The sequence below is a fragment of the Drosophila rhopaloa genome, unplaced genomic scaffold, assembly GCF_018152115.1.
Source record: "Drosophila rhopaloa isolate 14029-0021.01 unplaced genomic scaffold, ASM1815211v1 contig_3, whole genome shotgun sequence".
Classification (NCBI taxonomy): Eukaryota; Metazoa; Arthropoda; class Insecta; order Diptera; family Drosophilidae; genus Drosophila; species Drosophila rhopaloa.
In genome coordinates this window covers 16,964,567-16,990,259 of record NW_025335123.1, presented here as the reverse complement: position 1 = coordinate 16,990,259, position 25,693 = coordinate 16,964,567, and the positions used below count along the sequence as shown (strand labels likewise).

Genomic DNA, 25,693 nt, shown 5'->3' with positions numbered 1-25,693 from the left:
AGAAAGCACATGTCAAATATGGAATTTTCCATCAATAAAAAGCAGACCAGTATTAACACTCAGTTGAAGAATGAGGTATTTTGTATGTTTATTCAAACGGTTTCAATGTAGGGCCAATAGAACAACTTAAAATTAATCTTAATTCTGTTTAAATAAAATATTCAACGTGAAGTTGTCAAATACCTAAGATGACAGTCATATCGCAAAGAAAATTCCAAAGATGACTGGTTAATTCACTGTAAAATAGAGCTGTAGTGAATCATGGTCACTTAGAAAAGTAGACCACACATTTATTATTTAATAATAGTCATACAAGATCAGGTGTAAAAGAAGAGAGGCCTGTAAGATTTCAAAGAACATATATATGGATATCTTTTTTTTACATTTCCATAAATAAACAAACATTTGAATTAGATCTGTATGGATTGTAAGACTAAAATTTCGCTCCATTGCATATAAATTCTCGTGGAGTTTAGAGAATCTTGACAAAGAAAAACAGTTCCCGCTCAAATAGCTCACCATCATTTTAAGCCTTTGGTGTCATGAGCAAACAGTTTAATCTGGGCAGATATCAAGATTGTGGGCGATAGGTTGTGTGAACATGTTAGGTAAATTGCACGCCGGAAATCAGTGACGTCAGTGATGTGACGACCCACAAAACCAGACAAATAAAAAGAGAGGGAAAACCTGTACGGGGAAATACCTCAGGTAGCTGCTTCAACATTTCATACGCACTGTTGTCAATCGACCGTAGTTTGTGGAACGTCATTGCCTGCAAAATTGTAAGGGAACTTTGATTAGTCAATCCTCATGGAATTTTTCGCTAGGATAACTATGCAGGGCATTTTTTTGTGAACATTTTAATAATAGCAGCTATTAACATTAGTTCCTATGTTCCTAATATGTTCCTAATATGTCTAAGTTTTGCTATCCATCCTAATATCAAAATTTACGTTTTATCAAAGCATGTTTCGGATCAATTCGTATATTAATTGATTTCAATAATTTAAGTTAAGTTTCATTTAAGGTCATATTTAGTTTTGCTTTTACTTACTTTTGCTTTGCCGTGTCTTTTTGTTCTTATAGAAGAGAAAGAGAGATATTAGTATTTGTATTTTCTTTCTCCACAAATAAAATGCGCTTCATATAAAAAATATAATAAATATTATTTATATTTGAAAAAAAATCTTTTTAATGTCATCGAATGTCACAATAAGTTTGGCTCTTCAAACGCGGTTCGCTCGAATGGTGTTCTCGATCCAGTCCATGTAGCTGGTGACGCGGGTGTAGACGCCGGAGAAGAGCGCGGTGCCGCAGTGTTCGCGTCCGAAGGAGACCACTCCGGCCAGGTACACATAGCGGTTGCCCCGCGGCGTGTTGCCCTCCACGGTCAGCGGTCCGCCGGAGTCGCCGCTGCAGGAGTCCACTCCGAGCTCACCGCCGGCGCACATCTGGCTGTCGACCAGCTCTATCTTGGACTCCTTGAGGAAGGCCTCCTGGCACAGGTCCTGCGCCTGGATGTGCAGCATGGCCTTCCGCTTGATCGTGCTGCTGCCGCTGGTCTCCGTCTTGCCCCACCCGGAAACGTCGGCTGCGGAGCCCACCAGCTGATTGGCATTCCTGCCCCTTTGCGGCGGCAGGCAGACGGGCTCGAGGTACTGCATCTGCAGCCAGTTCACCGGACGCGACAGTCGCAGCAGGGCTATGTCATTCACATAGGTAATGTTCGAGTACTGCGCGTGCGGCAGGATGCGATCGATGGTCACGCGGATGTGCGGTGGGGCACATTCCCGCACGCCGCTCAGGTTGTTCTCGCAATCCGGATCGGTGTCCCGGTTCCATTCGCCCAGCACGGCGGCGGTGAGATTCCTGCCCGGCGTCTGGAGGCAATGGGCGGCGGTGACCAGCCACCTTTGGGCGATGAAGGATGCCCCGCAGGCGAAGTCCTTGCCGCCGCCGAGCAGCTCGTACTCCAGCAGCGTGGTCCAGGGGAACTCGAAGAGGCCGGTGTTCTGGCCACCGAACAGGCGGAAGTTGAAGGCCGATCCGCAGTACGGATGCTGGGGCAGTTGGTCGATGCCGGTGGGTGGGCGTGGCGTGGTGCGGGCCACCAGCCGCAGCGGAGTGGTGGTGCTGGGGAGGATGAGGGTGGTGCTGGTGTTCACCCCGCCGGTGGTGTTGTCGGTCCTAATCCTCGGACTCAACGGCGGTATGATGTTCGTCTCGCGGGGGCAACAAACCTGATGGAATTAATGAGGAAAAGTTATTCATCAAGTGGTTGTATGTTCAAATAATGGTTGGGTTATCAATTATGGCAATGGAAAAATAAATTTGATTGATGTATTCGCAATCGTCTGCACTTCATATATGTGTCAAATATAACATTAAATAGGTTTTCTAACTCATTAACCAATTGACTTAATAATTTCCAAATTATTATCTACCATACCCTATTTAGATTATTTAAAAACCGCAAGGTGCATTCAGTCTTGCTCTGCTGTGCACTTTACAGAGATTATTGGAAAATAAAATATAATTTAATAGCATAAATATGTGCATTAAAACATTGTCACCTTTCTAGTTTTCAATAAGCTTTTTTCCCAGTTCGAGGTCAATTGTGAGCAAAAAGCATACAGGCAGCTTAGCCAATAAATTATATACATTTTTAAGCTAATATTACAAAGTGAAATACTTAATATTGGATTTACCAAATAAAATTAGAAGCATTTTTAATAAAGATTTTTTTAAGAAAACAACTCATCTTGATGTTTTTTTCTGGGTAAAGAAACTCACTCTGTTTTATGACAAAAATGTACTAGAAAGGTATACACAAAGGGCGGCAAAACAATAATAAGTAGTTGGAAACTACACGATTTTGTGAAAAATGTCTATGTGTTTCGTAAGACGTAAATAAACGTGAGGCTAATAAACGATCGATGCTAATTAATAACATTAAACAGATGAAGAAGATCTCCACGGAGCTTGAAAACTGGTTGAAGGTGGGAAACGTGTTTGCTGGGCCTTTACTTTTACTGCCACTCGGGAATATATATGGTATATAGTATATATATAGTTACCAGATCGGGTCGCTGGCGGGAGAAACACTGCCGTTTGCTGTCGAAGTCCGTTAGCTTTTCCACGGCGTAGAAGTCGCAGTCCTTCTTCTCGATGCAGGTGCCTCTGCCGTATTCCGCCGAGTTGCAGTTGCCAAAATGCATGATGACCTCTGGAATAGGAAGGAGTTTCTGTAAAATAAACCTTTTTAATGGTTTAGTGATAAGCCGGGAACTTACTGCCAAATTGCTGGGCCTGAGCCCCCAAAAGGGCCAGAAGAAGGGTGATAAGCAGGAGCTGCAGCATTTTCCCGATTTTCCAATGGCCTCTGCTATTTTCCAACTTTCCGCTCTGATTGATTCTCGAGCCGATGGCGATGCTGCGTCCCCGGTGGCTGGCAATCAACTGATCTCTGGCGATCGGCGGCCTCGCACCGCGACCCTCGGATTCACGGAATCTCAGAGTCGCGGAGTCGCGGAGCTTGGCTTTTCCATCCCCAGCGGTTGCATTGCATTGCATTGATTAGCCAGCCGATCGATCGAGTCTCATTGATTGCAGCGGGGCGGGAAAACCCGTTGCCGCCTTCCACTCGCTCTTTTAGTCAGTGCTCAATAAAATAAAAAACTCGTAATTATTCGCCTACATAAGTCTGCCATTTAATCCACACACAGAACATCTCTCGCCGCAAAAATCCACTTGTTTGCGTTGCGAATTCAGCAGTTATCAGGTCGCAAAAGCTGCGAAAGAGAGTGAATATTTCTCTGGGGGAATATTTTAAAAATAAATGCAGCACAATCGCTCGATAAGAAGGTTAAGAAAGGAAGCTCAATAAAAATGTTTGAAGGGCTGAATAAAAAAAGATTCGGTTTGTTAAAGAATAATAAATTTGATTAACGATAATTAAATCAACGATTATCAAACATAAATAATTTAATATTTTGAAAATAGTCTTATCATATCAGTGAGAGTACAATGATTAATACAATCGGTTTAACAAATATATGTATATATATATTTATCACTATCAAGATTTACTTATATCAATATACTAAATGTATGCATATTTTGAATTGATTTATGGGTACTCTTCTTCCTCATTAACAAACTATTTCTACGTATACTTGCTTATTTATAATTCCATTCGTATATTTTTTTTTACCTTTTGTGACCCATAAATAACTCACCGGGATTCTCTTATTCTGGTTTTTCCAACTCAGCACATTTCCCGAGAAGAGTTTTGTAGAAACCCCGATATGGAAGCAAAACCCAGAAAGAAATCAACATAATAAACTTGTCTTAACTATTCTGGTGCGTATTAAAATGCGTAAATATTTATGTGGCTGCTGTTTTCTAATCCAAAGCGATCTTCAATAAGAAAATATATAGGTCTTATGAAAGACAAATTCGCTTGGGAGTATTATTTTTACAACTCTCGCTTTTAACTGAACAAAACTATTCGTGTGTGCCAAAATAAATTTATATATTTATATATATTTCAAGTCCAACTGCGGACTTTTCCTCTTTTACACCCGAATTTTCCTACAAAAGGTCCGATGCGAAATCTACGAAAATGTCACAGCAAAAACCGCACGCAGCACAAAAGTTGCAACTTTTTGGCCAGTGGGCGTGGCAGATGGCGCCTTCGCCTGCGTCTTCTTCTTCCACTTCTTCTGACGCTGCCAACAAGCTGTGCTCTATTAGAATCCTCTTTTTGTGGAGCCTTTTGCATAAATGCAAAATATTCAAGGCTCAAACTGTGCCATCTATGAAAGTCTGTCTGGGAAAAGGGAAAAAAGGGGAAAAAGGGGAAAACCGGGGCGATATGTCCGCACGCAGGATACGAAATTTGAAATGTTGCAGCTGCATGGTCAACAGCTACAATAATTTTAAAGGCTACAAGGATTCGACTTTTTCGTACCCCTTGAAAATTAGTAATTTACCCTTTATGATTGTACTTATATGGTTAGCTTTACAATATAAAGGTTTGAAACCAGTACCTCTGCATCAAATAAAAACAAATTTATGTTTTAGAAAAGTTTTGCTATATAAAAAGGTAATATTTACTTAAATAAGTATTTATTTAAATATCACTGACTATTAAATTATACAAAATATATTTATTTACTTATTTTTAATGGCCTTCTGAAATTAATAAATAGCCAAAATAAACTAAATAAGGTTAAATAAATAAATAAGACTAACAACATTTTAAATAGTCTTTTTTTAGGTATTTTTCCATTTTTTGTTCCTTTTTTTCGCCTACTATTACTTAAAGAAAATCCATTTTTGAATGCTATTTCCTGCTAATATTCAGCCAGATTAATTTCATATTTATTGGTCGGCCTTCGCAACCCCGGACGGTATTCCATTGGATCCTTCCACTTGATTGGAGTTGCCAATTTCCAGGCCACAACTCGAAACGGAAGTTTTCCTGCCCACCGAGATGCGTCTGTGCCTTGGCTTTTCTTTCCTGTGCCCTGTTTTGTAGTCCTCGCCTTTTATTATTATTTTTTCACAGCACGCAAAACTTTGTCCAGAGTTGTGACTTAAAAGTGGGCGGTGAGTGGTGGGCGGGTCGGCTTCATTGGGCACTACGTGAGATGCGGGTGGGCGTGGCAGGTTGGACTTTGGAGGGGATTCAGTGGCAGGAAGCCAAACTTGAGGCAGAGCAGAAGTATCTGTTGCAATGTCACCGACTTGAAATGGCCAAAAGCAGCGGGGGCTGCAGGAAGGGGGCGGGGCAGCTGGTAAACGATAATGAATAATGTTGCTGGAGATAATGTTGCCGCCTCCGTCAGCAACATGAAACTATTCGAGGAGCTCAGCGATGGCAGCGTGAGTCACGAAAAGCACGATTTTGATATGGAATAATGTAGAAAATTATATTAAATATATATGAATGTTCCCATAATAATACCATTTTCATAAAATTGTAATTGGCAAATGATTTGTATATAAAATGGCTTAAGTAATAATATTCCTTCTTAATTTACCAGACACTAAAGACTATTATCAATTCGCATTTATTATTACGATTTAATTTATTTAAAAACCAAGTCAAAAACTAGTTTGTAATATTTTTAAAAAGGTTTTTCTGTAGTGCCAATTTCCTGAAAAATTCGCGAGCACTCACGCTCTCCACCATGATCCCCTTAACCCTTGCGGGGCCTAAGTTCAAGAGAATACTGATAACATTTCAGTAGAATAATTTCAGCTACAATGACTGTCACTTGGCCAGACACCCTTTCCCCGCTCCACCCCCCTCTCCCTGACCCAAAGTCCCTTCTGGACTTTGGACTTTCAGCATTGATTCATGGCCCGGCAGCGTGCTTATGAATAACCATTCAGAAATGTCCCCCTGCAACTCCCGCTGCAAAGTTTTTTTAATTGAAAATTCAAGTCGTCATCGTTGGGGGAATGGGAAACACTTTTATCACCGCATAAACAAAAATCGAACAAAACGCGCAAAATGTGGAAAATAAATAGAATAAAATAAGAATGCGAAAAGTAAATAAATAAAAGTTTCCAATTCAGTTGAAATCAACGTGTAATATTTATGCCCGAGTAAGCAGGGCCAAAGGAGGGTTAAAGGGGGGTGGAAATGGGCACTGGGTACTGGGTATTGGGGGGTTAAGGTACATCTGGGATACACCCGTTTAAGGCGAAATCGGTGGCAACATAAAGAAAACGCACAAAGGATCCAGGCGAATGTTTATCGCACGCTAATCACAAATCGCGAATCGGAAATGCGATTATTTTTGCACAGGCAAGCACACATATAGCAACCGTATTTTGGGGGAGGGGGTCTTAATATTTGGGAGGGGGTGGTGAGGGGGCGGCAGGCAGAAGGTCACACACATGCACAGGTGAAACAGCTGGAGGAGGAACAGGAACTCCAAAAAAGGGGCCTTTACTGAGAAACAATATGGAAATATATATTTTAAAACACCCATTTAAATAACTTATTGGTACATCAGGTAATCGAGTTGGAAAAAGATAAAACATAATCAATCAATCCAATCCATTGAAACTATAGGCTTTTTTGGGTTATAGGATTAATTATTTTATGTGGCATACCTTAAAACGTTTGTTGTTAAACTATAACCAAGTTTTTGTTTCGACTGTACTTGAACCTGCCTTCAAATATTTATTGTTCTTAAAGTTTTATTATTTAATGGTAACATAATTTTCGTGATTTCCGAAAAATAAATATCAGACTTCTTTAGTTTTTATAGTAGGCCTGGAGTAGGTCCTAATCAAGCCCACAAAATAGGTGCAGGGGGCACCCCCGGCACAATCGAATCCCTCTGGAAACGACGCCCCTGGCTGCCGTTAAACAGTTCAAACACGAGCGCACACACAGAACATTTCAATTGTCAACAATGTGCTCAAATGTGAATGCATCAGCTACTGAAACCACTTCAGCCTGCTGTTCCCGCACCACTTCCCATTTAAGTGGGTTGGATCGAGAGGGGGTGGCTTACTGGGGGGAGGGGGTGGCACAGGTTAAGCTCTCTTCATGCGCGCATTTTATGTTTGCCTTGTGCATAAAACGCGAATCCCGAAATTGATTTCGCTTCGATTTAAATAGACACGACTCCCCACTGATTCTAGGGGGTAAGTACCACCCCCTCCCCCTCCCCCCTTTGGTAAGGAGGTCCTGCATGACGCACACAAGTGTCACCAACACACACACACACGGAGACACAAAGGCAATTGTTGGGGCAAGTAAAAGTAAAAGTGTGCATAAAACGACAGCAGCCAAGGCGAAATAAATAAGGCAAATAAACAAGGAAAAAACGTGGGTTAACATGTGGGTGGGGGAGGGGGGTTAGGTGGGGTCTACGGGGGGTTAAGAGTCTTTTTTTTTTGGGCTGAGTTGTTGACAATCGAGGCGGAACGCGAAATGTCTCACGGAGCTCATTTAACGGCCTCCTATCCAAGCAAACGATATTTATGTGCTCTCTACGCGTGTGAGTGGGTGTCTTTGCCCCACACACACACACACACACCCCCCACCAAGGTGTGCGTGTGTAAAATAATGAGTCATAAAATTAAATTTCATTTTCAACGCGAGCTTCGATTTTGGCCCCAAGGGCTCTTTACCATTTTTCTTTCCGAAAAGAGAGTTTTCTCAAGGGGAAAGATCTGTGTCTCTGTCTTTTCAGAGTTATCCCCCTGAAAATGTGGAATTCTTGTTGTGCCAGGCCCTAATTGTCACACGCATCGATTATCGCTGCTTGGCCTGGCAAATAAACACATCAACCTATTGACACGCACCTTAAGCTAAGAAGCAGCTTTTCCGCTTTTCTCGCTTTTCTCGCTTTTCCCGACTCTCCCCACTTTCCCTCCTCAACGTTTGCCCTTTGTCTTTGCTCATATTTCGAGGTGTGACAAAATGAATATGTTAACTGCGCCGGCGAACGCATAACAACCAACACTCCCTTACACCGAAAAAAAAGCGTCCCCTTTCCATTGTTTGTGTGCGTGTTTTTCCTTTGCGGGGGAAAAGTGTTTAGTAGGCCTTAAACTTTCGCCGTTTCTAATGAGACGTTCCCCTTAGGAAAAGCGGAAGGGAAAGTTAAAGCTGCAATTGACATGCAAGACGAGGGGAAAGTAAATATAAACAGTTATGACCCTTAAAAGGCAAAATAGTCACGAAAATTAAATATTTTTTAAACACCTAGACAACTTTAGAAGGTATTATTAAATAATTAAATAAATATACTGTAAAATAAAATTTAAAATGCAGCTCGTTTTCTGTCTACTTTATACAAGGTTGAGTTTGAAGTTAAATGAAAATGGCAAGACTTTATCGCAGCAAATGAAATAAATAATTTAATGGGTAATTATTTTTAATAATTTTCACGCGACCATCTCTATTGGGGCACTAAGCTTAACTTTTTTATGGGCCCCTCCGCTCCATTTCCTGTGTCAATTTGCGTATGACTGAGTGGCGCAGGACCCGGCCTCAGGATACAGGTTAGCAGGGCAGCAGGAGCAGGGGTTTAGCTGGCAAAGGTCATAATCAAATTTTATGGCAAACACTTGAACCCCAAATGAGTGGAACGGAAGTTGAGGGAGACAAGTGAGTTTGGGCTTTGCATACTTTGTGGCATCGAAGCGATTGCCAATTGCATAAAAGCCAATTTGCCATGGCTGCAAAATAGCTGCAAGTGGCAATTTATTAACACATTCAACACAAGCACACCAACACACCGGGGCAGGCACATACACCCCCCACACACACACACATACGCACAGATGCAGTACACAGATACAAGGGATTTTTGCATCAATTGCAAGATGGCAACGCAGCTCGATCGAAACAATTTTATCTGAGAATGGAGAACGGAGAACGGAGAACGTAGAACCGCAACCCGAGCTGACTTCTCCAGGTGGCAGGCAGCATGTGCCAGGCTTTCCCACCTCCCCTCCCCTGTTTTCCCAACCCCTCCCTAGTTTTCCCAACCCCCTCTGCACCGTAAGACCCCCGATTATTATAAACGCTCACCTGCCGCACACAAAATGAGCTATGCAACTCAGACGTGGCTGCTGCTGCTACTGCTGCTTCTTCACTTGCCACCTGGCAACCCCGGGGCCGCAGAGGGTTAAGCGGGCACCAAAGGGGTTAAAGTGGCAGGCGGCCGGGTGCGGGGGCGCGGGGGCGTGGCACCCGAGACTGGCCCCCGTCTATATGAAATAAGCAAAACTAATATTTCAGCACCATAAATCATAAAAAGGAATAGAAATTGCTGCAACCAACGGACTGCTTCTCGATGGAATCAAAAGGGATGGGAAAGGGGGTGGAGTGGGAGGGGGGGCGCGTGCACTACAACAGGCTGAAATGGAACCATAACGCTGCAAAAGGGGGCGTGGCCCCTCACCTGAAATCAGTTGGAGAGGTTCCCAAGTCACACAGTGGGTCTAATTCACTCAAAATGTTCAAAAAATATTTTTAAAAATTTAAAAAAAAAAACGAAATACAAGTTGATTTTTTCGGAATTTTTCGCAAAAAAAATCATTTCCAAAGAAATGCATTTAAGGGTTTTTTTGCTCTAGCTTCGCCAAAAAACAATGCACAGCCAAAAGAATAACTGTTTTGTGAAGTTGAGGACCCAAACAATTTATTTCAGGTCGATTTGGTCAAAAAAATATTTTGACCCATTTTCCGATTTTTCATAAGGGGGTACATCATAATTTTTTGCAGAAATGGGTCAAAAATAAAATTTTTTAGTTGTGAATGTCAATCGATAGAACATTTTATAACGATTTCAACGAGGTATGACATTCCAATATGCGACCAATATTTCCAAAGGTTTTGATCAAAAAACTGATATTAAAGTTGATTATTTTCGTTATTTTGGCCAAAGAAAGTATTTCCAGAAAACATTTTTATTGGTTTTTTTTGCATTAACTTCGACTGCCTCGAGCAGCTGAGGACATTAGCTATCGTTTTTATTAAAAATGTTTTTAATAACAATTAAAATACTATTACATTTAGAAAATAATTAAAATAATAGGTAAATATTTGTAGGCTCTTAGTAGAAAATACATACATTCATGCGCCATTATTAAACTCGTTTGTTAAAGGTCTCGAAGGACTTCCTTTCATGGCTTTTTAAATACTGCCCACCTCAACTCAGTTCCTCTTTCGAGTGCCCACTGTAGCAAAACACGCAGGATCTGCACCTGAACCTTTCCTGGCTCGACTTCTGCCCCACGGCATTGCAGGTGGTCCTGGCAAATGGGTGGTTTGGTGGGGCGAACGGGTCACTTGTTCATTGTCATAAGTGCAGTTTACATTCAATCTAAACACTCACCACTGCCCTACCCCCGCCCCCGCACAGTTCAATCGATTTCTATCTGGCAGCGCATAAATCGCTTTGCCACATGCCCCTGGTCGGTCGCCTTAACCCTAGGCGGGCCAACTGTATCGAAACGACTGCACCCCGAACACCGAACACCGAGCACCGAACATGTGCATAAATCGTGGCGGAATCTGGCCATATATATAGCAACGGGGTGCAAGGTGGCCGGGCTGTGAGGAAATTGTATTTGTGGTACAATTTAATACCAGTGTCTCAAGTGCTGGGAATATAAAGAGTTTGGCGGGGGAATTATATGGAGAGTAAGTCATGTTTTATGGCGGTATTTAAACGTTTTACTTCAATAAATTATTTCTTAAACTACGCTTCTTTTAATTCGCTTTTAAATTGCTAATAGAAATTCAACATTTAATTGGATTTATTTCTATATTTTGCTACAAATGTATTTTTGTAAACATAGAAAATGCATTAATACAATATGAATCTGCTATACCTATACTTATTATTTCTTTAAAATAAGTCTTAAATTAATATTTTATTCCTTTTATTTATAGTTTCTTGGCAGTCCTTATTTTGTTTAAAGTATTTAAAATTTATAAGATATCTTTTAAATTTGTATGCAGATTTTTAAATATGTGTGCATGCATATTTTCATTTATTTGTGTGTGTGTGGTATTTCATTCAAACGTTTAGTGGTTAGTTTTGAGTTTCCGTTGCTGTTTGGCATACTGGGAATATCTGCACTTGTTCCAATCCGCTTTGCGGATGTCCAGGAGCACCAGCCCCCTCTGAGCGTCCCCCTTCCACCGACCGACACACCGCCACTGATTAGCCGGGAACGTGACCGATTGGCAGAGGGGGTGGTTGGGTGGATCCAAGGTTGGATGGGTTGCGGGGGCTGGAGGGACATGCATAAGTATAAATTCCAGCAGCCGGAGGCAATGACTTTTGGCCACCGCCTGCACCCGTTGTATTTGGCCCGTCGAACCGACGGCATTATTTACTGCTAGTAGTTGCCAGGGGCACTACCCAAAACGGCAAATAGCGAAACACCCGTGACCCCTCATTTCTGATGCCTGACCCCTGACCCCTGACCCGTAACCTATAGCCTGTAGTCCGTATTCCGTAACCCGTGAACTCCTAACCGAATCGGGCATGGGCGAATCCGAAATCCGAGTCCGGGTGTCCGAGTGTCCGAGATTTGCATATTTTGATGATACATGGCTCTCTCGCTCCGCTGATGCTACCAAAAGTGGGCGGTACGGTACACACCCTGAATTTATGCAAACGCGCGCGGCCCAAAAAACGCGCGAAAATTCAAAACGCGCGGTTTTCGGTCTGCATATTTTAATTTCCTCTTTTGTTTGGCCCCCTTTTTTGTTTTTGGTTTTTCGCTTTTTTTTTTGTTTTTGCTTTTGGCCACTTCCTGCTGCAGCTGCTGGCCGTTAACATCCGGCTTCCGAGCCAGGAGCTTCCAGCTCTGGTTCTGGCTCTGATTCGGATTCCGATTCTGGTTCCCACCTGTCCGGCACCTGGTTCGATCGGTTTGTTGATTCGCCGCCACCCACTTTCCATCCCCATTTCCCATTTCCCATCACCCAATCCCCAGTTTGCAGTTTTCATATTTCCAATTTGCCGGCCACGGGTTTGACAGTCCTGCCTAGAAACTGGGGTCCATTTGCTTTGTGGTCCCGGAAGGAAGTGCGCCGTAATCGAAAGTGGTGGCCGGGGGAAAATTGCAATACCACAAACTAATCATCCAAGAAAAACCGAATCAGGTCTTCCAAAATCCGTTTGCCATTTCTAATTGCAAATTGCACACATGCGGTCCACTTCACAAACAAAAATTAACAAAACGGTATTCAGTATTTTGTAATTATTTTGTATTGCAACAACAATTTAATAATATTTAATACATAAAATATCTATTGGCATTGTTCATTAATTAATTAATTTTAAATATTACAAATAATTTATAATTTGTTAGCATTAGTTTCATATTTGTATCTATATTTAATAATTAGGTTTTAGAGCTATAATTCCTAGTTAAACGTAAGTAACTTACAATTTGTGGTCGGAATTATTATAAAATTTATTTATTATAAAATTTTAAACATTGAATTTCTGTATTTTTTTTTTCTGTATAAACTTTAATAAACAATATTTTAGTAGAATAGAGGCCACATCAGTTTCTCCTCTCTTGTTAGCTGGAATACAGTATATAAATTAATTAAGGACTCTTGCATAAATCTTCTTCGCCAACAAATAACTATGGCGACTGAAAAAGTCCTTTGGCTTCACTTCCCATATTCGGTAATCCGATCCAAGTGCATCCACTAGTTTGGCTTTCCCAAAACTTTTCCGCTGGCCGACCGGTTTCGATTTGATTCTGTGGCGCTTTTTAGTATCGAAATTGAAAATGCAGCTGAACGGGATTCGTTTGTGTTTGTTTTTCCGGGGGGCTCTTCCTTTGGCATCGGCCTGCTCCTTTTTGTTTTGCATGTGTAATCCGATTGCAGGCGAGGAAAGTGAAATGTCTGGGAACGTCATCATCAAGCGTAGGAGTATTGTGCTCCTCTGGATTTTTTGTTTTCCCCTGTTTTTTTTTGTTTTTTTTTCCTTTTTGGCTTTTGTGTTTGCCCGTGAAATTGAAAACGGCAGCCACAAATTAGAGGGAGAATTTGAAGCGGGGGAAATAATCGATAGGCGGACGGAATGGCCATTGAACCCGGCTGGAAAAAATCCGGCAAATCTATTAAAGCCAAGACTTAGGATCTCGAGGATTTTGTTGGTGTGTTTTTTGGGTGGGGAGGGGGGTGAGGAGGGGGGTTAGGAGGGGGGTTTGTTTAACAAATTTGCCGCTGCCCATTAACACGGCTGTTGCCGTCGCATCCTGGGGGCGGGAAACTGAAACAGAAACAGAAACAGGAGCGGAAACAAGGGGAAGATGCGCACCAGAGCCAGGATATCCGGCATTTATTTCGCTACTCCCGTTGTCCCTGTCGCTTTTCCGTTTTTTATGCCTTGATAAGACGCACACAACACACAACACACAACAGCCTCCCCGCGGACCCCCAAAAAACATATGCCAGCAAATTCAAATGGGAAATGAAAGAGATTTTTATCGTCTGGCAGCATAACGCATAAAGTCGGCCAACACGAAAATCCATTTTATCATCTTATTATTATATTTATTTATTTTCCTGTCGCCCGCCTTTTGTGCAAAGCAAACTATTAAATAAAATGTTGTTTGGCCCGCTCATCGCTTTTGATTACACAACGGAGTCCAGGGATTTCTATGGGCCGTTTGGATACTTTTCGGAATCATTCAGGGATATGGATTACACTATACGATGATTTCTGTAATTTAATCTGTTGTTAAATACAGTCAAGAAGGGCTTGTCTTTTTATAGTTTTTGGAAACAGATTCTTTATGCCCAAAGTTATGGTTCTTTAGTAACTCTAAAAAATATATTTTAAAAGTTGATGGACAGTTGTAAATATAGTTCTTGTTTTTAATTAAAACATACTTACCTTTTAGCTATTACTATAAAAATAATATCTTTACCAAGCTTAAGCTATTATTGGCAGCACACTTCCAGGGTATTTAAAAGTGTCCTTACTTTTTCTGGATGTGATTTTTAATTTGTGCCTCTTATGGGAACGACAACAGCGCAGCTTTATTGTTGTTCGGTGGGCGTGGCGGAAATTAGTTTTTTTTACGGGACATCGTGTGCCACGCCCCCGCATCGCCATTATCCTGCGCCTCCTTGGGCTTTTGTCGTTAAAGCGGCGAAAGCGAGGTGAAGGCTTTCGGAAATAAGTAATTGTTGGGCTGTTTCAGGTAATTTCCTCCCGGGCCGAGGATTAGCCCCGAGCAGAGACAAAAAACGGAACGCTTCTATATATACTCGTATATTTGTTGTCCTCATATACACATATATATATATTTTAATATATATAGTTTTAATGACGTATGTATATAATTATATATATAATTTGTGGCCTGCAAATCTTTTTACACATGTCGGTATATAGCACTATATTCGAGGGATTTTAACACACAACAATGGGGGCAAGCTGATTTTGGGGGAGTTACATATATATCATTTAGCTATAATATTTTGCTTTCCTTTTTTTTACACACTACACACTTGGTGTTCGCCTTGGTTTGCTACTTAATTCGTTAAACATACAAAGCATTTAGTTGGTTTCACTATGTGATGAATATATTTGTATATGTTTAATTACGCTATATGTACTATATATAGGATTATTCGGTGAAGTTTCTGCAGCTCCAAAAAAATTTACATTATGCCGTACAACTGTCTACGCCGCTAAGTGAACTTGCTTTTTTTTTTGCGTTTCATATATAAACCTTACAGAGAGTGTGTGCTTTTCTGCCTAGTTACATTAGGATATCGTCTAGTTCGATAGGTTATCATTTGGTTATTGGGTGCTTGACCCAAATTTATCATTTTCCGGCTCGTTTGTGTGCGTGTGTGTGTGGTCTTTTGGCAAACAAGAAATCAACTGAATTTGCCCAACAATCACCGAATTGTGAGCACAGTTTGGGTCAAATTTGTTTGTGCGAACTAAATAATTATTGCCAAATTGAAATCCAAAAATGTGCGCCCCTTCGCTCCTTTCGGAAGACTATTATTTATTTACGTGTGAAATGGAAGCCAAACTCTTCGTACCCTTTACGGTCGGCCCTTTATTTACTGACCCTTGGCCCACAAAATACACGAAAAATAATATGTGTTGGACAAGAATTGTTTTGGAAATAATATATGAATGAATATATATAAAATGAATATTTTATATAATAAAATAAATTGAAATAGTTCGCTTATTATTTTAAATGATGCGGTTTTTATACATCTATTGAAATGTCATTTTGTAAAATAAGTTTTTGTATTTTGAATTGAATTTTCTGAAATATAAGTCCCTAAAAAGACTAAACTCATTTATACAGATGTAAGAAAAATATTTCCTTTAAAACTCAGATTCATAGCCCAACGTTGGTGATATATTTTTGGCTCTGTGGGCCAAATATTTGATTTGGCAATCAGGCGCAAATACAACAAATTTGCCACAAGAGTGGGCGGTGGGTGGTGGTTGTTGTGTGGTGGGCGGCGGTGCCTGGGCAATTGCCTTGTCCAGTTCCTGTGTCAAATGCATGTCACACAGACGGACACACGGCCAAAGTGTGAAATGAAAACACGGCAGCAACCGAAACGCGTTACAAAATGTTAATTTGCAGTGACATTGGCGGGGTGGCGATGCGGTGGGTGGTGGGTTGATGGGAAATGGAAAATGGGTGGTGGTGGGACTGCGGCAGGTGCCTCGCTTGACCACAAGGCTGCAGCTTTGTGCTCTACAGGCATTAACAAACAGTAGCAACAACAACTGCAACAACATTTGCAATCAGTCGGAGGCAGCAACAACAACAACCACACAGCTTGATGATGACGATGACGAGCAACCGCTAACACCAACCGAGCTGCAACCAAATGACCAATGAGCCAACCACTACCCACACACACACACATGCACATGGACACACTCAACCAGACACCCACCCACCCCCACACACACACACACTTCGATAGATGGAGAGACAGATAGACAGACAGACAGAGAGGGAGCGATAGGGAGAACTGGCCATGTGTCAGAGCAAGCTTGTCGCTCGTTGTGCCCCTTAAAAAGCCAATAAGGAGTACCAACGACTAGGGATAATTTAAATAATATAATTTTAAATTTACTTTAAACTTTAAAAGTATTTCTTAATCACTTAATCACAGTTAGAAATTAGATACAAATTATTATACAACGCCAAATTTCACAAAATAACATAACCCCTTCTGAAAAAACAAGTTTTTTGATCAAGACCCTGGGAAATAATGGTAAAATGTTGGAATGTCGTACCTCGTTGAATTTGTAATAAAATTTTCAACAAAGTGGCATTCACAGCTTAAAAATTTAATTTTTGGCTCATTTTGGGCAAAAACTCATGATGTACCCCCTTGTGAAAAATACCAAAATGGGTAAAAAATTAGTTTTGTCTAAATCGACCTAAAATTGATTGTTTAGGTCCCCAACTTCACATCGGTGCATCGTTTTTTGGCAAAGATAGAGCCAAAAAACCAAGCCTTTAAGAACTATAATTTATCTGCCACAATTACAGGGTATCAACTGCCGCCATCACAGTCTGCCACGAATGCCGCTGGATGTTGCTGTCGCTGGGTCAATGTTGATGCTGATAAGTAGCAAAACATGAGGTCGCCTGTAATTATGCGAGTGTTGCAAGTTAATTGCAATTGTGTGCAACTGACGGTAGCGAGATTAATTAAATTCATCCCATGCACGGCACTCGCAATTGCAGCTGCCCCACAGCAACATCCTCGTGTTGGCTGCCATCAGTCAATGCCAGGACAAGGCAATGGGGACAGTCAATCTGTTTATTTGCTTATCCAACCCCTTTAACCCACCGACCCGCTTAACACCCCCACGCACATGGCATTGTTTAAAGTTTACTAATTTCATGCATATTGCTGGTCGGGCGCATTTGTGTTAGTTAAGTGATTTATTGTCGCAAAATTGTCATTATTAAAAATTAATGATGTCATAATTAAGTGTGTTGCTGCCGTGCATGTTGCTGCTGTGCAGTTGCTGTTGCTGTTGCTGTTGGTGTTGCTGTTGCTGCTGTGCTATGCGTTTTATTGTGAAATGATTTACATGGCGTCACGGCCAAAGGGGCGGAGGCGGAACATTAGCTGCTCCGGACATTTTAGCTGCGCAAATTTATGAACTGCAAACAACAAATATGCTCGATTCAATTTAATTTCCATAATTTAATTAGTCTTGTGTGGACAGCGGCGATAGCCCCATAGGGGGTGGTTGTGTTATTTAAGGGGGTTTAGTTTGGCCACCCCCGGTTCTTCGGGCCATTTGCATAACCAGTCGGTAAAGTGGTTTGGCCTTGCTCATCTGCCGGGTTCGGGTTTTGAAAACAGGAACGAGATATGATAATGCCGCGAGGAAGCCTGACCAGTGGGGCACTATGTATCTATTCCCAGTGGATTACTGTTACATCATAAGCTGACATTCCCATTCATCTGAATACCGAATTCCACTATCGCTTTAATACGCCAACACTGCACTTTCAACGCGTTTGATGGGTTCTCATAAAAATGTTGCAACATTTTGCACATTTTTTGTGCCCAGCTTTAGTGGTATAGAAAAAATGCGAATTAGATAATGGAAAAAATGCGAATTCATGACAATATTCACAATAGGTGATAATAAATTTAAAATAGATTAAAGAGAAAAATGTATATAAAAAACAAATTAAATTATTTTTCAACAAACAATGGATTGAAAACCCAAATTAAAGCTTACCAAATAAATGTGAAATATTTCAGATATATAATTTCCTTTACAGTTCACATTTCTTTAACTTAATAATAATTGTTAAAATTATATTTCATGTATATATTTAATAACTAATTGGTGTTTATTCGGTACAGGAAAGTGCACAGTCGACTCCTTGCACATTTTAAAGCTCACTCCCACAGAGAAATGAATGGCAGCGTATTTGTCACTTTGTCAAATTGCAATATTTGCAGGTCTGTTCTGAATGGCTTTGCTCTCGCTCTGGCTGTCATGATCGATGTTGTCTTTTATCTGGCTCTGGAAAAACCCTCAATTCACCACCCACTACCACAACTTCAATGTATTAAAAATAATCACCAAAATGGCCAATAGTCGAAATGGCCAACTGCATTCTCATGCAGAATATGCATGAAAATGAAATGATGTAAAAAATACTCCTCTGCTCCATAAATAAATCTTTCCGCCACAATTTTTATGGCACCGATAAAATGGGATGAGAAAGATGAGACAGAGAGATACCCTGCAAAAAGGGGATATATAGTTTAAGATGTCTCTTGAAGGAGAATATTTTACATGGCCAGAATATATACATTTATTGAAAAAGCTTAAATCATGTGTTATTTAAAAAAGGATGAATTTGAAGCCGCTGATCTACCTGCACTTTGAATTCATTGGGAATCTGCGGCTGTCACTCGCTCACTGACTGCCAATATATGTGTCGGGTTAGCCCAGTCTGGCCAGTTCCAGTGGTCAGTCACGGCCATGCCCACGTTATGCCACGCCCCCTCTGCCACCCACCTCTCCCACGCCCCCTTGTGCAGCATAACTTCGTGCAGAACTCACCGCAAATCAGTTTGGCCAGAGTTGTACCGCCTCGCTCAAACCATTTGATTGATTGAAAGTCACCCAAAGTTGGAATTGGGTTTACTGCCAATAAAGTGATGGACTGGGTGATTCCCTAGTCGGGCTTATTTGGTTACCAGAGTGGCTGGCTGATTGGATGCCAAGATACCCTTTAACGGGGGAAGTTTATAAAGAACCAAAGAGAAGAGACTATGAACCCTTCTTAAATTGTTCATGCATTTTTTTTTAAGTATAATATGTTGGTTATTTTCAAGCCTATTTGTTTATAGATTTTAAAGCTTCACCGCAAATATAGCGTATAAAAAAAAATATGAAATTGAGTTATATATTTTAGCTAACGCAAAAAACCAACAAGTTCCATTTCAAACCTAAAAATTCCAGGATATCAGCCGGCAGCAGCAGCTGCCGCTTGATTCGCTCAAATAAATTACACTTGCCATGTATTAATTTAAGTCATAATTTCCCAATGGCAAATCCCTCGATGCACAACTGAAACAAAACAACAACAAACTAAAATATAAAAAAAAAAAAAAAAACAATGCATAAACTGAACAGCAACTAAATGAAACAAAGAGCTCGAAAAGTTTCAGTTGAATGCCGGCACACAAAAACAACTGCAAAAATGTCAACTTGTGCAAATAATGCAAATGTTTATACAAATTATTATGTGATTTTGCAGGGGTATTTAGGAGCGAGAGGGTCAGAGAGCCAGTGCAGGAAAAAACTTATGCCAGTTTTTGGCCATGTCCCTGTACCACGCGGCGTATACGTAATCATTTTCCTTTCGGCCATTAAAAAGTTGATTTTTATGCTGGCCAAAAACCAAACCAAAGCGAGAGACAGCCAGCACTTTCGTATTTAAACGTGATTTTAAATAACCGCAACAGATTTTGTGGTTTCATGTTGCATTTGCCGTTCGATAAGCGACAGCCCGAGGGTGGTGGGTGGTTCATGGGTGGTTTAGGGTGGTGCAGGGTGGTTTGTTTGATAAGGTCCCCGGTTACACAAGCCGGTGGGGAAACTGGCGAAACAGTGGATGCTGCGGTCAAGTGCATTTAAAATGCGAAATGCACGCATTGCCGGTGCCTCCACATCGGGATTACGTATTAAAAATGCCCAAATTCATAATTTTAAAATTGCAATTAACTGTGCGAGTATGTAAAGCCCTTGATGGCTGGCTGTTTGTCTACAGGGACCTTTTTTGACCCAATAATAATGCCAATAAAGTGCTAGTTCTTCAAGTTTTAGCTAATTAAATTTTAAAACAAATTTATAAGAGAATGTTTTTAAAGCGAGAGATGAAAATAAATGTGTCTGAGTTAGACAAGCCTTTTGTTGGCTATACATTTTTTAAAACAATAAAAACAAATTGTATCACCAAAAAAAATTAATAAAATTAAAACTTAAAAACATAACTAGACTTGTATGAAAACGGCCAAATATGCAATAAATATTTATAGCGCTGTGGTTATTATCTCATGTAGATGTGCTTATAGAGATAAACTCTTGATTATTGTTAATATTATTACCTAATTTACACACACACACACTCGCAAGCTGAGTCCGCTCTATACACATTTACGGGGCATAAACAAACTGTTTTTATATATCCACCGATATGGGAGTGGATTTAAAGTCTGTTCTTTGGGTGGGTTTTGCATAATGCAGCAATAGCACTTCGCCGGCTACCGATGATAATCGTATTCTGTATATTATTTTGATCTTTTCACATTGTCAGGCCTAACTTTAAATATACAGTATTATTTGGTTTTACGGATTACGTTAATGGTAATGTGGGTAATTATAATTACTAGTCATTGCTATCGTTATCGTTATTGTACTTACGCTACGCACACACAAAAAAAAAATAACCTCTGACTGCAATCAAGGTCTGATTGATTTTCGGGAGAGACAAAAAAAATGCACATTTAATGCTAATTATCGTAATCGTAGTCGCTATCCATATTATTTCTTTGTTTATTCTCTGCCTATTTATATGTATATGTGTATTTCCGATCGCCATTTTTGGCCACTGCTGCGCTGATTCCTTTGTGATCCTTTTCGTCCTTGTCCCCCTTCCAATTTGCTCCTTCCTTCCCGTATCCTTTTCCTTCGGCATCGCCTTGTTTATATGTATGTTTAGTGGAAGCTCCTGTTGCACGCCGCTCGCTACTTACGTCATACGTTTACGATACGTTACGTTGCGCCATCACGTCTATGATTTCTAGTTTTGTTTCCAACTGGTCGCTGCGAAAGTATAATTGAATTATTAATTATTACAGACTTGAGACTATGTCATAAATGGTCACATATTAATAGTAACTGAGAAATATAACATAACTTTATTCCCTGTAGTATAAGATAAATTAATCTTTTATATTCTTAAATCAGTTCAAATGAATTATATTAAATATAAATATTATATAAAATTATATTAAATAATGATTAGTATGTATATAAAGGGAGACTTTTCAGAGTATTTTATAAGTTTATAAAGTTTTTTTTTGTTTTCTGGCTTTGATTTTTTGACAATTACAATTATTATGTGTTAGTTTTATAATAATATCTTTATTTAAATACCAACCTTTGTAGTAGACCTCGCGGTACATGGTGGGGCAGGCGGCCTTGCCGTTCGTCTTCGTCGTCTTGAAATCAATGTTGGTGCGGATGGGGCGGTGCAGCAGCGGCTGGGGCGGCCGGTAATTGTTGCCCAGGGGCGCTTTCGGGTGGTCGGGACTGCCCTGCATCAGGCGGCGCAGGGCGTGCAACTGGAAAAGGAGAAAAATTAAAGGTTTATTTAGATATTTAAACGAGGACGGAAGCTAACTTCGGCAAGCCGAAGTTTTAATACCCTTGCAGACTTTGCCGAAGTTGCTAAAACTGAAAAAGTAGCGAAAGGAATAAGATATACATAAATAAACTACATAAATAAACTAAGCTGTCAGTAGCTTACACACTACGCGAAAAATTCAGAAAACCAACAAATTTGGACCGATTTCACCCTGTTGTTCCTATGGGAGCTGTAGGATATAGACGTCCGATCGTCACGTGCTTTTACCCTAATCAAGGTAAGCATAAAAAAATACGATTTGGAAAGATTCATGTCAATTGCTTATATACTGTGCGAAATATCCTAAAAATCATTACATTTTAACCGATTTCACCGTATTGTTCATATGGGAGCTATAGGATATAGACGTCCGATCGCCAAGCGCTTTTACCCTGATCAAGGTATGCATAAAAAAATAAGATTTGAAAAAGATTTATGTTAATAGCTTTTACACTGCGCGAAATATCTTCCATTCTTGAAAGTTATATCCGATTGTTCCTATGGGAGCTATAGGATATAGACGTCCGATCGCCACGTGCTTTTACCCTGATCAAGGTATGCATAAAAAAATACGATTTGGAAAGATTCATGTCAATAGCTTTTACACTGCGCGAAATATCATCAATTCTTGAAAGATATATCCGATTGTTCCTATGGGAGCCATAGGATATAGACGTCCGATCTGGGCGATTTTCAAACTTGATCTGCGTACACATGTTTTAGGACGAGTGTGAAAGTTTCAGATCGCTAGCTTTTAAACTGAGCTCGCAAACGGTATTGAAACAGACGGACAGACGGACAGACGGACATGGCTATATCAACTCAGGAGGTGATCCTGATCAAGAATATATATACTTTATAGGGTCGGAAACGTCTCCTTCACTGCGTTACAAACTTCTGACCAAAATTATAATACCCTCTGCAAGGGTATAAAAATACAATAATTCGACAAATGTACTGCAGGAGAGAACCGAAAAAATAACTTGAGTTTTGTTTTTTTTGATCAAAACCCGGGAAAATATTGGTCAAATGTTAGAATGTCATTGTTGAATTCGTCCGATTTTCGCAAAAAAAATCATGAAAACCCATTTTAAAAAATGCGAAAATTGATCAAAAAATTTTTTTACCTGAAATCGATCGAAAATATACAATTTTTAGGTTGTGAAGTCTCCTACACTTCGTTACAAAAACTTAAAAATGTCTATTCCTAATGGTTTAGGAGTTCTTGGGTTTCCCAATATGTTTAATATTCCTTAAAATTATTGCTAAAGATATTTTTGGTTGTCTTTCCATAACCATAATTTCTGAAGGGCCTACTCTCGTACCTCGAACATCCTCGAGACACGGAAGTGGATCAACAATGGCTCGACAATAAGCCAATCCGTCGATGGCGATAATCCGGAGGGCCCATCCATCCATTTCTGCTAGTCTGTCGAGCGCTTAACGTGCATAATTATAAACTTTTTTCCCATACACGACATCCATCGATCCGCACTTGACAAAAATCCAAGCTTGACACAAATTGCTAATCCTAAAAATAAGCACTCGCTGAGCAAAAAACTCGAAAAAACCACAAAGGATACATGCACACACACACGCACACACAGAATAGCATCGATGAGACGACAGGAGCAACAACAGTAACAACAACGAGTCAATAACACTTAATCTACTCAATCTGTTTATCAATTGACTTCCGTCAAAATCGCTTTTCACGACAACGTGGCCGGGTTGATGTTGATTGAGGAGAGCGGGGGCTTCAGAGGGTTAAGGATTCAGTTTGGGGAGGTACTAAAGAGGACCTTCCACGAGTGCCCGTTCAAGTGTGAATTAAGTTGGGTATACGTATACGTATGCGTATGTGTGTGTGTGTGTGTGAATGTCCCGAAAGTATGCAACACTAAATGGCACTCAAGAATTTAAGTCCATTTCCGACAGAATTGTGGTTCTAAAAATTAAGGTTATAAGCCAAAAGCTTGTGATGTTTTTAACCACCATTGAATATTAGACCAATTGTTTTTACATACCAATTGAAAATGTTTTTTTTGGCATGCCACTAAAATCTCTAATTTTAAACTCACTTAAAAAAGAAATTAAGAATATAATGAAAAAACAAATTCGTTGCATTTTGTCATTAATCTATAAAACTTTGAGCTTTATTCTTTTTGAAAGAGATCTAAAACCTCCAGAGATAATCATGGTTTTAAAGTCAGTCCTACAAAAAAAAACGTTTTACTTTAGTGACTCAGTTTAAGAACCGGTGTGAAAATCCTTAACCCTACGGACGCTATCGCCTTCCTTTTCCGGCCGTGACAGAGAGCACGTTAATGGGTTAATTGCAATTTCAGCTCATGTCGCGCAGCTTCCTGTGCTTTCAGCCCCGATTGCGCCCCTCTTTTGGTCCGCTGGTGTTACTTTAATTTGGTAAATTATGTTTTGCCAGCAAGGTGCTGTCGCTGTCTACCGTCTCTCTCTCTCTTTCTCTTTCTGCCACTCCTTTGCCGTCTCTTTCTCGCGAGTGTGTGTGTGTGTTAGTGCAGTGCAGCCAGTAAATTACGTTGCCGGAGAATCGTGGACCGGCGTCCTCCACGGCTGCCACAAGTTGTAATCATGTGCCCATGGGTGCCATTGAGCTTGTTGAAGTTTTTATGAGTCTGCCTGCTGCAGTCGCGTACGAGTGTGCATGTGTGTGTGTCTGTGTGTGTGTCCCTTCCGCACCGCCCTGTTTACATTGTTTACACGTATGCCGCTGGCCACCATTCAACCGCTCTGGAAACCACCCACCAACCCACACAAAACCCACCAACAACCACCAACCACCCACCGCTGGCGTCTTTATTACAGCGCTGCACTTAATAAACATTTGTGTTAAATTTTTTCTCCCTCTGTTTCTGCTCCTCGCCATTCCTTTGAGTTATGGACACTATCCACTTTGTTGCTCCTCCAGCAGCAAGAGCAGCAGCAACTCAATTTAAAACTTAAATGAAATTAGCTAATAAAACAGAAGAAACCGGGGAGCACCGGACATTGGAGCACTGTATACTAATTAACAAACATTAAGGTGCTCATCACTCAAAATGTTTTTTCATTTTTTGGTCGGGGGCGAAGTGGTAGGGGTGACTTGATGAATTCGGTTGGAAAAAATTATTTCCTGACTTATACTTTGTGCTGGCAGGGAGACACTGACTTAAGCTGCATTTCCGTGGAAGAGTTATTCTATTCTTTTTAAGCAATTCCAAGCTTTTTTTATATAATGAACTAAACTCTAAACAATTCTAAAAGATTCAAGGATTCAAACAATGAAAAGCTATGTCAATTTCGCTCTGCATTATCGTCTTAAATTTGGAAAACAAATAACTAACATGAAAATGGGTTAAAAATTTTATCAACATTAAATTGAAAATTTTTAATGCAGATTTTTAGAGAATCGAATCACAAGTCTTTAGAGGCATGCCACTTTGGAATCGGATTAAATTTGGAAAAGTTATGGACTCTCGAAGTCCAATTTTGAGTCACTGTATTACAAGACATCGGAAAATTAGAAATAACTAACATGAAAATGGGTCAAAAATTTGATCAACGCAAAATTGAAAATTTTGAATGCAGATTTTTAGAGAATCCAATCACGAGTCTTTAGAGGTATGCCACTTTCAAATCGGATTAAATTTGGAAAAGTTATGGACTCCAGAAGTCATATTTTGAGTCACTGTATTACAAG

At 40.3% G+C, this 25,693-nt stretch overlaps 2 protein-coding genes across 2 annotated transcripts in view; both read right to left on the bottom strand.

Annotated features, from left to right (window-relative positions):
- Positions 1 to 1,147: 1,147 nt before the first annotated feature.
- On the bottom strand, positions 1,148 to 3,533 carry LOC108051084 (serine protease easter). The gene is made up of 3 exons (XM_017133035.1): positions 3,294 to 3,533; positions 3,078 to 3,226; positions 1,148 to 2,240 (listed from the first exon to the last, which is right to left on the bottom strand). The coding sequence occupies exons 1-3, from the start codon at positions 3,358 to 3,360 to the stop codon at positions 1,227 to 1,229; spliced, it is 1,230 nt and encodes a 409-aa protein (XP_016988524.1). The 5' UTR covers positions 3,361 to 3,533; the 3' UTR covers positions 1,148 to 1,226.
- Positions 3,534 to 19,404: 15,871 nt separating this feature from the next.
- LOC108051082 (carbonic anhydrase-related protein 10) overlaps positions 19,405 to 25,693 on the bottom strand; it is a 52,988-nt gene continuing 46,699 nt past the window's right edge. Inside the window, exons 8-9 of the mRNA XM_017133033.2 lie at positions 21,730 to 21,913; positions 19,405 to 21,392 (exon numbers count right to left, since the gene is read on the bottom strand). Of these exons, the coding sequence (XP_016988522.1) occupies positions 21,370 to 21,392; positions 21,730 to 21,913 (207 nt within the window). The 3' untranslated portion in view covers positions 19,405 to 21,369. The remainder of the gene's footprint in view (positions 21,393 to 21,729; positions 21,914 to 25,693) is intronic.